Source organism: Plecotus auritus, assembly GCF_963455305.1.
Source record: "Plecotus auritus genome assembly, chromosome: 3".
Taxonomy (NCBI): domain Eukaryota; kingdom Metazoa; phylum Chordata; class Mammalia; order Chiroptera; family Vespertilionidae; genus Plecotus; species Plecotus auritus.
The window spans coordinates 158,130,416-158,144,330 of NC_137772.1; the positions used below are offsets into that span (position 1 = coordinate 158,130,416).

A 13,915-nucleotide genomic window follows, 5' to 3' on the forward strand; every position below is an offset into this window, starting at 1 on the left:
ATTGCACTCGCCAGCCATCAGCCTGACTTCTGGCTGAGCAGCGCTCCCCCTGTGGGAGCACACTGACTACCAGGGATCAGCTCCTGCATTGAGTGTCTGCCCCCTGGTGGTCAGTGTGCATCATAGCAACCGTTTGTTCCACCGTCAGGCCGAAACCGGCTCTCCAATATCCCCCTAGGGGTCCTGGATTGCGAGAGGGTGCAGGCCAGGCCGAGGAACCCCAACGGTGCATGACCGGGGCCAGGGAGGAATGCGGGAGGTTGGTCAGCCGGGGAGAAACTGCAGGAAGGCTCTAGGGCGTGTCCAGCCCATCTCACTCAGACCCGATCAGCTGGATCCCAGCAGCAAGCTAACCTACCAGTTGGAGCATCTGCCCCCTGGTGGTCAGTGCACACCATAGCGACTGATCGACCAGTCTACCGTCTGCCCCCTGGTGGTCAGTGCACATCATAGCGAGCGGTTGAGCAGCCTTAACATATCATTAGCATATTACGCTTTGATTGGTTGAACGGTTGAACGGTTGACCGGACACTTAGCATATTAGGCTTTTATTATATAGGATTAACACGTTAAGCACCATGTCAATCACCGGTGACTGATACTATACTTTCTGTCTGGAAGACAAAACAGGCTGGGCGCTTAACGTGTTAATCACCATAATAAAGGAGTTCTTTAAATTACAAAGAACAGAATGAATAAAACAGTGACTTTCAAACAGAAGTCTCTTTAAATAAAATATTTTTTTGAATCCCAATATGTAAAAACAGAGTCATCTTAGTGGAGACAGAAGCTGATCCTGTCCACTCAGCTCTCTTCTTTGCTTCCCACAGATTGCTGGGAAGTTTGAAAACTATAATTCAATACATTCAACTGGCCCCACATGCTGTGTCAGAGCTAGAAGAGAAAGCAAAAACACATTCGATCTAGTATTTATTTATTTAGCTTTTTTGGTGACTATAAATTACAATCACTAGGACACTTGTAATTCATTATAGTGTGTTAACTAAAGAACGAGCAAACACAGCACAGGCCAGTTCAAAAGAAATCACAGTACTTCTTGGTGTAATTTGCAAAAGGGGGGAAAGTCCTGGGCCCACACCGTGGAAATAAATATCACGTAACCATGAAAATATTCAGCCATTTTCCAGGTATCAGGGAGGTTCGTACATGGTCCCAGGCAGAGGATCAGAGTTCCTCTTTGAAATATCCCAGCTTTGCCAGCGACATTTCTTTTCTCAACTGCATAACCTCCCAAAACATGTGGTCAACTGTACAAACAAAAGAGAGAGACACATAAATTATAAAATACCATCTTAATTATTTTTAATTTGTTTCAATGAAAATTTAAGATTAACTCAAATGCCAGTTGGCACTTCCTAATGACATACCTAATTGCCTAGACCAGTGGTCAGCAAACTCATTAGTCAACCGAGCCAAGTATCAACAGTACAACGATTGAAGTTTCTTTTGAGAGCCAATTTTTTTAAACTTAAACTTCTTCTAACGCCACTTCTTCAAAATAGACTCGCCCAGGCTGTGGTATTTTGTGGAAGAGCCACACTCAAGGGGCCAAAGAGCCGCATGTGGCTTGCGAGCCCCAGTTTGCCGACCACTGGCCTAGACATTCCATCACTGTTTCACACTAACTTCTTCATATACTTGTGAGCATCCCAATCTTATTAATAAATAAGCAGTACTCACCAGTTTACTATCACTATTTATTAAATATATCAGTGACTGTCACACTTTAGCCCAACAGAAGGTATACATTTCACGTCCTGAGTAAATGGCAATGCTGTTGCCTTCGTAAGTAATTACACTCAATGCTCAGTTATACAAGCGTTATCTGACTTCTAGATCTTCTTGCTCTAGTTTGCTACATCTTGGCCATTTCACTTTTTATTAATACTAATAGAGTGAAAAGGAAAACAAGAGACAGTCCAGAGAACTCAGTAACATTCTTTGTGCCTAATAGGGAAAGTTTTATATATGGCTCAAATTAGAAATAAAAACAAATGTAGAGGATGATCTGTAAATTTCCATTAGCTCTACTTGTGTGAGCCCCTCTGCAAGTAGAAAAAAGATGGCTCTATATTTCAGATTATAAAATCTGATATATGATCAGATCAGAATGATTTAGAGCAGTGGTTCTCAACCAGGGGAGATTTAGTCCCCAGGGGTTCATTTGGCAATGTCTGGAGACATTTTTCATTGATGGCATCTAGTGAGTCAAGCCCAGGGACACTGTTAAACATCCTACAATGTACAAGATCATCCCCCACAAGGACTTACCCAGTTCAAAATGTTAGCAGTACAAAGGCTGAGAAATGCTGCTTTTGCTTTAACTGCTCTAAATTCTTTCTGGCACAGGCACAGATAATAAACAGATTTTCACATTAATATTTATTTTCTACAAACCCACACAGTATATGACGTGCATCAAATACTGTCAAGTAGAAGAGTGATGGAAACCAGAGAAGAAACTACTTTTATTACCATCACTCATGATTCTTTCTATTTACATGAAGTAAATTATCTTTCAGCCTTCCCTACAAAAACATTTCTCATTTTAATAAGGAGAAAAAATATGCTTGACACCTGAACATAACATAAATCCTCTGTTCTCCAGCTTAAGTCACATTATCTACCAAAGGGATTCAAAAAGACTTCAATTTTATTTAAGTCATAAAAAGTATTGCACAGCTTAAAGACTATTTTTATGCTACACAGCCTTTGAAATTTAACAGAGACAGGTTTCCACCTTTATTCTTTTAGGCATTAAAATCTAATTATATGGGATTCTAACTAAATATGACTGTTTTAGTATACCAGAGCTTGAGAAATGCTAAACTACGTTATTATGGGCATGACTAATTTTTCCAGAGAATTAAGATTCACTGGTTTACCTGATAAAAATAAAGGCTTCTTATTAGTTTTCAAGTGTAAAAATATTTTCAGTGTCTAAAAAATATATAAACAGACATTTTCCCATAACTTCACATACAAAACTGGCATGGCCTTGTCCTCGCCATGTGTGTGACTCCTGGTCTAAAACAATCATGTGTACCTATGAGGCGCTGCTTTAAAGCTGTCAGGCACATCTGTTTTTATGCTGGTCCTGAAGACACTGGGCTATAAAACCACCAGTAACTAGGAGAGACATGAAAACACTTGCATGAAGGTGGCTCTCCTGGACAGATCACCTGCCTGTTTCTGCTCATTCAGAACATAGCAATCTTTATTCCAGTCAGAATTACCCTCATGACTGCCTTATTAATGTGAAAACACAGGACAAAATTACTAGCTCCTCATGGTTTTCACCAATTAAAATAAAACTGACCACATCTAGAGATTGCTCATTTTTCTCTCTTAAGGAGTAAATTCAATGAGCTTTGTACTCCTCTCACAGTTACTAGCTGGCTTATATATGTCTTAAGAGTTAAAACTGAGCCTGCTTTAAAACTCAAAATTAGAGTAAAATGAAGCAAATATAAGGATTAAACACAATATGTTTTAAAAGAGACATTTGTTCCCAAATTCTCCACACATTTTATTAGAACTATAAAAGAGACTCAATATAAATATACCAATAATAAAGTTTATTTGAGCATTACTACTGTGCCCTATACTTTTTACTGAACTGTTATATAAATATTTCATAACTAGAGGCCCATTGCATGGGGGAAGGGGGACAGTGTCCCTCAGCCCAGCCTGCACACTGTCGCAATCCAGGACCGCTGGCTCCTAACCACTTGCCTGACTGCCTGATCACCCCTAACGGCTCGCCTACCTGCCTGATCGCCCCTAACTGCCTCTGCCTGCCTGTCTGATCGCCCCAATCACTCTGCCTGCCTACCTGATGCCCCCCTAACTGCTTGCCTGCCTGCCTGCCTGATCACCCCTAACCACTTGCCTGCCTGCCTGATCGCCCCTAATCACTCTGCCTGCCTGCCTGATTACCCCCAATCACTCTGCCTCCCTGCTTGATGCTCCCCTAACTGCTCACCTGCCTGCCTAATCACCCCTAACCGCTTGCCTGCCTGATTGCCCCTAACCACTCTGCTTGTCTGATCACCCCTAACTGCTCACCTGCCTGCCTGATCGCCCCTAACCGCCTCTGCCTCGGCCCCTGTCATCACGGCTTCATCCGGAAGGACTTCCAGAAGGTCGTTCGGCTGTCCAGTCTAATTAGCATATTATGCTTTTATTATTATAGATTATTATAGATGAATAAAGAACTTACCATCCTGCTGTTTCACAAGTCCCTGCTGGATATATCGAATGTATGTAAAAAAGTTACACACAGACGTGATCTAGGCCAAAAGGAGAAAATGTCATAAATATCAAATGTCTCACATCAGTGAACTTTATTAAAATTCATTATTACATTACTTACCCTGTATCTACAAAAAGGAGAAATATAATAATAGTTGCTTGAATCTCCTAATTTAATTCTGTGTTTACAAGATTTACTCTGGCCAGTGAGAGCACATTTTCTGTAAAAGAATGATACATTTTAGTTTTTTAAAATTAAAGGTGTTTTGCCCCTCCCTCTGTACAAGCTGAAGACAACAAATATTTGAGAACCTATTATGGACCAGGCACTGTTCTAGATGCTGGGCTATCAAGATGAGAGAGACCAAGTCCCTCCCCTTTTGGGGTTAACATTCTACTATAAGCTTAACAGCCTAAAATTAACTGTGGTCTAGAAATAGAAACAAAATGTTTTAAATATATGTCCTATCCTGGAGCAAATTTATATATGAGTAATCTGATACAGGAAGCTCTGAGCTTTCTCGTAGAACTGCAGCTTCTGAGTTGGAAAAACACCTAATGATGATTACTCAAGTCTCAGAACATGTTACTAATGCTTTCAGGATAATAGCTTCCAGGTAAGGTACTTTTTGGTGTGTCTGGTTGTTTACATGCATTTCATGTGGCAGCTAGACCTGAGAAATACAAAGGAATACAAAAATACTGAATCTTAACAATTACATAAAGGGTGCATTACATTTAGACACACATCCTTTCTATTTACATAATATAAAATCTAAATTTGGTTGGAATCAGGCTGTAAACCTCTTGAGGGCAGGAACTGTATCGTATTCATCTTTAAGTGCCTGGCACCAAGCATGTTTCTGGCTGTTGGTTAAGTGATAGACCACTCTACTGCTCAGGATGAAGCTGGCTTGTCTATCTGGCTGGACTTGCAGCAGCTCAACTATCCCTCTAGTAAGTTAGGAGCTTGACTGAATACAACTACCGCTCCCTATCAATGTAAAATTACTGTAGGTCTAAGTAAAATAAAGTGGCCAACAGCATTTTATATGACATTACAAATTAAATAGTAAAGAAAAATACATTAAATAAACCTTAAGTTTCAGCTATACTTATAAGAAATATGACAAAAATGTGTCTCCATATAAGAAAACACATGGAAAATGTATATTTAACACAGGATAATTTGGGAGGTGGCCATTCCAATCAAAAATAATTTTTATCTTTTCAAAGAAATCTTGCCTTATTGTTCCTTTATTAGCAAATTCCTTTAATTATCTATAAAAATGTTTTTTAAAAACACTAAACTATTAGCTGAGGGAGGATAGAAGATTAAGAAATTTAAGGCACAAGTGCTGAAAGTCTTTGGAACTTCCAAAAGTATAATTTATACAAGAGAAAAAAAGGACCATCAAACTGATAAAAATCAATGTATACACTATCCTTCTGGAAGGAGAATATACCTGTTTGACTACTATTTTGTATAATTTTGAAAGGCTCTGCTACAGTGACTTTAAATATCAAATTTTAAAATAATAAAGTGTTCAACTTATCTCATTTTTAAAGCCTTTTGTAAACTGTCACAGCCAATATATTTTCATTTGAGCTGGGATTCAATGCTAAGTCTTCCAACCTCCAACGCCAATGTTTTGTTAACATGCTGCTACACTATCTCAGTATCTGTTAACAGCTGTAGTCCCAAGATTTCAAATCCTTGCTTGCCATTTCACTTGCGATGTCCACATGTTTAAACCCAGACCTATCGCCTTCCCCAAAGCAGAGCCCTTCCTACTCATTCCCCAAAGGCCACATCATTCTTCTAGTCAGTCATCTCTAAGTCCTTTGTCTTCGACCATCCCCTATACTATTGTCTCCTAAATTTTCTTTCTTTAGATTTGTCACATCTTTCCTCTCCATACATTCGCCACCCTCTGAATACACCGTTTCCTTAGTTTGAGGCTTTCACAGTTGCATGTATCTTTCTTTTTCTATCCAAATTCCATCTATGCTTCAACAAATCTCCCTCCCTCCAAGAACAGTCCTTGATCACCACCACTGGACTGACTGCCTTCCTCAAAACTCCCATAGTGCCCTGCCATTCACTTAGGGATAATCATAACCTTGTCCACGACAGCCCTGGCCAAGGCCGCACATCACATTTCATAAAAGAGGGACAGTATCTGCCTTCAAGTGTTTTCCCACACAATATGACCTAAAAACAAAAATGGGTTTCTGGCCCTATTCCCACAAGTACAATATCCTTAAGTAGGTAAACTGTTCCCTGATCTACATAATTATTTTACTAAAATACTACATAAATCCACTTTAACTGATATCCTCACTTGTCATTTGCACGTGTGATATATTATGCAAGCACGAATTTAAAATTTTACAATAAAAACTATTATATACTATGTTTAAAATATGTTATAACACAGACCTTAAAAGCACAAAACTGCTCGCTTTAATGATCACAAACACTTGGGTGTTTGTGGAGGCACAGAATTTAAGAACGTAAATACCTTCCCCAATTTCGGAGGCCACAGTGCTACAGGTGTGGCACAGAGGGAAGTGTAGAACAGGACACAACTCTGGGTGGATATGCAGCTCACAAAGCAAAGGCATGACTAAGTCCCTCCACAAATGATTACCCAACTACCAGCAACTATGTGATCCTAGTGAGACTGTAATTTGCATTAACAGGAACAGGATAAATCATACACCTCCCACAATAGGCTTTAACCAGACCTATGGTGAATCTCAACCAGCTTTTTCCTCTTGTACCTTCAAAATGACCCAGACAAGAGTCTTCTTTCCAGTCCCCTATATTAATCTAGTTCTAAACCACCAACTAAGCAGTTTCCTCAAAATCTTTCCAAGTCACTTTTTAAACAGCAGTGCCAAAGGTTCTAGGTCCTGTTCATTTCAGTCTTTTTTCCTCTTCGGACTGGATGTAAAAAGCCTGCCCTGCTGTGAAATGCGGGAGTCTAACCTCTAAAGATTTATAAGTGCCGAATCTCTCACAGGTGGAAGATAGAACTGATTATTTACCAAAGTGGGAATCCTTTATGACAGCATGAAAGGAGAGGGCTAATTAAGTCGTTCTCATGCTTGATAAGACTTGGTCTAAATCACTGTCTTCCCAAACTAATTTTGATGGTAACCCTGGGGAATATTTTACACAAAAACTGAGGACATAGAACTATACATATATAGTGTGTCCTAAAAGATGTATACACATTTAAACAGTTGATAACTCAATTTTCACTCCTTTTCAGGTTTAACTGATTTGAAATAATGGGTGAAGCCTGACTAAGCCTTGAACAAAGAAATTTATCCTAAAGTGCCACTAGACTTTTTTTTTTATGGGGACACATAAAAGACAAAGTTTACAATACAAAACTGGCAACAGTCTATTGAGGGTGCACAAATCCGAAGGAAATAATTCTTAATGTTTGTGATTTCTTGATGTTTGTGATTCCATTGCTTCACATTATTAGCAATGCTTGGACCAGAATGGTCACCAGTTTGAAAACGGGCATTGATTTAAAAAAATTATTCACTTCTACAGATTCTTTTAAATTTTGAAAATGAACTGTATGTTAATAAACACTGACTTTATAATCATTCAAAGTATGTATACATTTTTTGGGGACACCCTGTATGTATAACAAACAAAAATTCTACTTATAACCCACTAAAACAGGGGTGGGGAATGTCCGACCCACGGGCCATATAAAGCCCAGAAAATCATTTGGTGTGGCCCTGTCAAGACAACCACAGGCAGGACTCAAAATTCAGTAAATCTAGGAGCTTTTTCATAGCAACATCTATATATATAAAAACCTAAGCAATCAGCCAGTAGCTATGATGCACACTGACCACCAGGGGGCAGATGCTATACATAGGAGCTGCCGAGTGACAGCAACTTTGCAGAGCGCCCTCTCGCACTCCAGGACCCCTCGGGGGATGTCAGGCTGCTGGTTTCAGCCCAATCTCCGCAGGCCAGGCCAAGGGACCCCACCAGTGCATGAATCTGTGCACCGGGCCTCTAGTATATTTTTGTAATTAAAAGGGCTCCTCTGTGATTCTAATTTGAAATGCTATATCCCACACTGTCTGGAGACTTGTGCTTGAGCTGCACAGGCTCTAAATAGAAAACTGACAAGACATTTAACCACATTTACTACTAGAAAAACTAAATAACTCAACAAGTACAAATTTTAAAACTCAGTATCTTCCACAAGACAAGGTTTTGAAAACATACTTTGGTCCTCCACATTCGACTGCAGAAGCTTTCACAAATCGAATAGGTTGTAATCCCACTGGTTCAATGCTTAGAGTATTGTTTTCCACAGCCTCCAAAACAGCTGAAGCCAACTTAAAAAAAAAAAAAAAGTATTAGACATTATGCTGGCAGAAAAATATCAAATTTGTATTCTACAGTCAACTTACTTTTAAAATTCTTTCTCCAAGTTCCACTAGCTTGGCCTTAGCCAATGGGGGGGGGGGGGGGAGGGGAGGGGAACAAAACTATGTAACCTTGGTTTAAATTCTTTTATACAATTCAAATGTTGTTATGAAAGGCTATTCAGTTACAGCTAAACAAGTTTTCTCATTATGTGGAAGAGGATTAAAGGCATTAATTCCAATCTCTGTTCAACCTTCCTCACAATTAACATCTACTGTTAATGCAACTTCAAAATGAATATCGTAATGCTTTATTTTGCTAAATATATGCAATTTTTAATATTGGTCATTCATAACACAGCAACATATACTAATAACAGCTATGTATTTTCCGAACATGCATTTATGTGTACAAGAGTCTACAAAAGAATTAACAGAATTATCAAATATTAAATGCCCAGATGGAGATGTTAGCAACTAATAAACAACAGATGAAACAGGCAATGAAACGCCCGTGTGGCAAAACTATTAATACTGAATGGCCTACATAAAACCAGGCACAGAGCCACAATTAATAACACGTCTACATATCAAGTGTTTTACTGCTCATCTTAACATCTCCTCACAAGTAATGTTATCATTAAATCCTCTAAAGACTTAACATAAATAAGACTTTTAGGATTAACTATCTTAAACACTGGTTGGCATGATAATTACATATATACCTTCCCCAAACAAATTAAAATTATGATCTTATATGTGTATAGGGCCTTATATTTTTAAAAAGTGTTTGTCTATCTACCTCATTCACTTCATTTTATCCTCTTAACAACCCTATGCTATAGACAAGGAAGGCATTTTTTCCCCACTTTAAAAATGAAGAAACTAAATATAGTTTTCATCTTGTACAAATAAATTCAACAAATATCTTAGAGTATGGAAGTTCCCTTACACTGAAGCCTGGACTGAGAATCAAGAATAAGCCCTACCCCCAACACATATTAAATACTTCACTCCAATGCAACGCACACTGCAGTGTGAATGATCCTTGCTCAAATAAGAAAAGATGTTCAGCACTTGAATGCCAAGAAATTATGATGCTGATATGGAATAGGAAAAATGGTAAAACATGACATTTTATAATAACTTATGTATATGAGTTATTAAAAGATATAACGTGATTTAATGAAAGGTACAGAAACAACTCTAATGTACTCCTATTAAATTTTTTTTAATTACCTCACTTTTGGAGAATGTTAAACATGGAAAGATATCTTCCTGATAGATTTTGTCTAAAAAAGGACACGTTCTGTCCATTGTGGGCTCATCCTTCCAAGATCTGAATTCATTATACAGAGACAAGTCAGCCTGGCAAACCAAAAGAAAACACAAAATAACTTGTTAAAAAGTACAAATATAAAATTACTTTATAACCCAAAACCTATTTAAACATTACTGAAAAAGAAATACTCTTCATTTAAAATAACAAATTGAACCATTCTTGATTAGTTATAATACCTGGAAGCAATTTTTCTTTTTAAAAAAATCCAAACTCCCAAATGACTATTTGGCCCTTTTCAATGTACCCACTATGGTATTTAGTGATGCTATCATTATCCCTCCCAAAAATTAATGTGGAGCTCCTCTTAAGATACATGTGCACACTATCCTAAATATAAAAAATGATGACAAGTCTTTTCTGAAAATAATCAAAAATTAATTTGGACTCTAGTTAATTAAATAAAATGTTTGAATAAAGTAAGACTGACTAAATTGTGAAACCAAAAGTTTGGAGTTAAAAATTATGCAAATTGTTCTAATATTACCTGAGGGCATTTCTAAAGGAATTTCCAGAGTGTTTATTGTATAAGCAGCAAGATTAAAAGAAGTACATATATAAGCCTCCTAAATTGACTAGCTTAAAATATAACATTTAGATTTCTTTTTTTGGTATATGAATATCCAGTAACCACCAACTGAATCATCAAAAATAATCCAGATAGGCACTAGCCTTCCTATTCACTCTTCCAGTTGTCCCTCTTTTCCCCTCCTCCCTTTTAACTAATTTTCCTCAAGTATTTTTTTCACTACAGATTTCCTAGTCTAGCTTAATACCACCTGTGAACACACAAAGCTGTACCTACCCCCAGCCACCCAAAGTAGCGTCCCTCAGCCTCGTGCAGCTCTGAGGTGCCCTTGTCCAGAAGCACTGCACACTTTAAGTGAGGCACTGACACACCTCTGACCTCTAGGATAGCTGAGTCAGAGGTGCAGGTGTCTACAGGAAAGTAACAAAAGGCTGAGCGTATCCAACCTATCCTACAGACTTTCTTTTAAGGTGTATAATGGCAATCTGTGAAATTTTTTCATCCCAATCCATAAATTCCCTGAATCAAAGCTAAAGGCAAAAGGATAAAAATATTAGCACATGAGTAATACTTACATTTTCAAGTTAATTTGCTTTGTCAACTTTACCCTTTAAGGCAGCTGTTGCCAACCTTTCGGACCTTACGGACCACCAGTGTTCCACGGACCACCGGTTGGCGACCGCTGCTCCAAACGTCTCCTTAAACCAGCGGTCGCCAACCTTTCAGACCTCACGGACCACCAGTGGTCCACGGACCACCAGTTGGCAACCATTGCTTTAAGGGCCATAAATGCCAGAGCAGATAATTGGTGCTCTAAGGAAAGATTCTAGTTTAAAAGCAATAGCTTTATTTATTAAAAATGGACTCACTGCCAGGAACTATGGTAAGCACTTCATAAACATTTAATACTCACAGCTACATGAGAAAGTTTTATGATCCCTGTTTTATAGAAAAGGAAACTGGGGCTTAGAGAGTTAAAGTAAGTTGCATAAGATTACACAGCAAAGCACTAGTAAAAGTTCAAGTTCACATCTAAGTGACCGCTCCCAAAGCCTTGCATAGTGCACGCGGGTGCGCCTCACTCACCATGACTTAAATGTTGTGATTGTCATGACTGAACGCTCTCACCACATTTTCCATAGAAACATGTTTTACTTTCTTTTGGATTGCTATATCTTTTATTAAGATGTACACAGGTTAAAATTACACGTTTCCTTTGTCTAATGAAACTTTTTGTATTCTAATGTTTTGATATGTTTTCCACAAAACATTAGGATACAGGATACATCTGGAAAGCAAAAAGTTATTATTTTGAAGTTATATACTGCCTATTCATATTTTAAGGAATTTCATAAACTAAAAGCAAAACTTTAAAATATTCCATGACAAAACATTTCAGTTTTGTCAGTGTAAATGACAGGAAAAAGGTTAAAATTACAAACACTGAGAAACTGTAGTCAAAATACAAGTTGTACCAAGCAATTAAAAATGCTATTTAAATTAAAAGAAATTGAAGTTATGACTAAAAAAAGTTCCTTAAATGTTTAACAGACACCAACGTGAATTTTATATTGTGTTACAGTCAGATTTGACAAGTATTGAACTTCTCTCTCATAGCATCTTTTGATAACTAAACAAAATATAATTCAATTAAAACATGTAACCCCCTTAGTTATTCAGTTTAATAAAGCCCTGGCCTCCATGTAAACATTTAACTGAATGAGCACACATAGCTTCTTAAAGATTAATGGACTTGAACTCACCAATGTTAAATACAGCTTTAAAAAAAATGGTGGGGGGACAAGAAGAGGTAAGCCAAAGAACTTATATACTTACTAGAGCCCAGGTGCACGAATTCATGCACAGGTAGGGTCCCTCAGCCTGGCCAGCAATCAGGACCAATAGGAGACCAATTGGGGCTGACAGGCCAGCCAGGGGGAGGAACCGCGGGAGGTTGGCCAGCCAGCCCCGGTTGGGGTCGATCGGGGCCAGCCAGCCGGGGATAGGGATTACGGGAGGTTGGTCAGCCATGGGAGGTTGGTTGTGGGGCGCACTGACCACCAGGGAGCAGCTTCTGTGTTAAGTTTCTGCCCCTGGTGATCAGTGCACGTCATAGCAACTGGTCAACCGGTCATAAAGATCGCGTAGGCTTTTATATATATAGATATGTGTAGCCCATAGACACAGGCAATGGAGTGGTGAAGACTTGGGGTTGTGGGGGGGGGGGGATGGGGGCTGGGAAGAGGGAAGTAAATGGGGAGAAATGGGAGGTATCTGTAATACTATCAACAATGAGAAATATTTTCTTTAAAAAAAAAACAAAATGGAAGGGCTGCTCTATAAATTATTGATCAATCCCCTTGGAAATGCATTCTCATCACATGCAAGGATTAAGTAAAAAATATTTTACAATTATATCATTTTTACTCAAAACAGCTCAAAAATAATTCCACATTATCTCAGTTATCTTCACATTTTTTTAAAATGATAAGGTTTCCATTAGTTCTATTTTTTGTTGCTTAATTATCTAAATTAACTCTAGGACTTTAACTTCTCCCAGAATTTAAAAGCAACATACTGTTCTTCAAGAAATCACCTTATTTTCACACGTCTTACATTCCTTATTTTGTTAAAGTGCCCTAGCAATGAATTTTAACTAGTCAGATCACAAAAGCTACCCACTCTTCTTTATGCAAAACATGACAGTTTGCTCCTTAAATGAAATATCGAGATTAAGACACTTACCAAAGTTTCAGGAGGTACTCCAAGGTCAGCCAGGTAGAGAATGGAATTGAAGAATCCCTGAAAGCAGCCAACTCTAGATTAAGCCTCCCCCATCTTAATACTGCTAGAAAATTTTGCTGGCAAAAATCATAACTGACACCTCAGTGATGAGAATAAGTAAGTATCAACAGAGTCAGAGGGAACAGTCCTTGACGAGTTACCTCTTTGCAGTCTTTTACAAATGGCTGTATCACATTGAGGTCCTGGTGACTGCCACTCATAGCACTGCTTGTACTTTTATTTCTTGTGTGCCCCTTTTTAAAAGGTGTCTTTCCACCTGGCAGAGGCTCCTGTGTTGGTGATGTTGGAGAACTGGACAATACAAGTGTCTTCAATGCAGCTACTTCAGCTTGAAGTACATCAATCTTGAAAAGAAATCAACATAATTTCATAACTAAACACAGTTAATGACAGAGGCAGCTAAAGGTTAGCAATTTTGTCAAAACACTTTCCTTTCAAAGATGAAATATAAGTTTCACCTGTATTTCCTGGGGATTAATAAAAGGAAAGGAAAGCTAAGTTTTTTTATGTTTCCACATGGTTTGTATTCAGCTGCTATTCACAATGTCAAGTGA

General features: G+C 38.3%; 1 protein-coding gene across 8 annotated transcripts in view; it reads right to left on the reverse strand.

The window, feature by feature from the left end:
* Window positions 1-534: 534 nt before the first annotated feature.
* Window positions 535-13,915, reverse strand: part of RAB3IP (RAB3A interacting protein) — a 66,929-nt gene continuing 53,548 nt past the window's right edge. For all 8 annotated transcript variants that reach the window (XM_080659606.1, XM_080659604.1, XM_080659602.1 and 5 more), the window contains 6 exons: window positions 13,502-13,705; window positions 9,928-10,056; window positions 8,546-8,658; window positions 4,397-4,496; window positions 4,244-4,313; window positions 535-1,268 (listed from right to left, as the gene is read on the reverse strand). In XM_080659606.1, coding sequence (XP_080515732.1) covers window positions 1,186-1,268; window positions 4,244-4,313; window positions 4,397-4,496; window positions 8,546-8,658; window positions 9,928-10,056; window positions 13,502-13,705 — 699 coding nt within the window. In that variant the 3' untranslated portion in view covers window positions 535-1,185. The remainder of the gene's footprint in view (window positions 1,269-4,243; window positions 4,314-4,396; window positions 4,497-8,545; window positions 8,659-9,927; window positions 10,057-13,501; window positions 13,706-13,915) is intronic.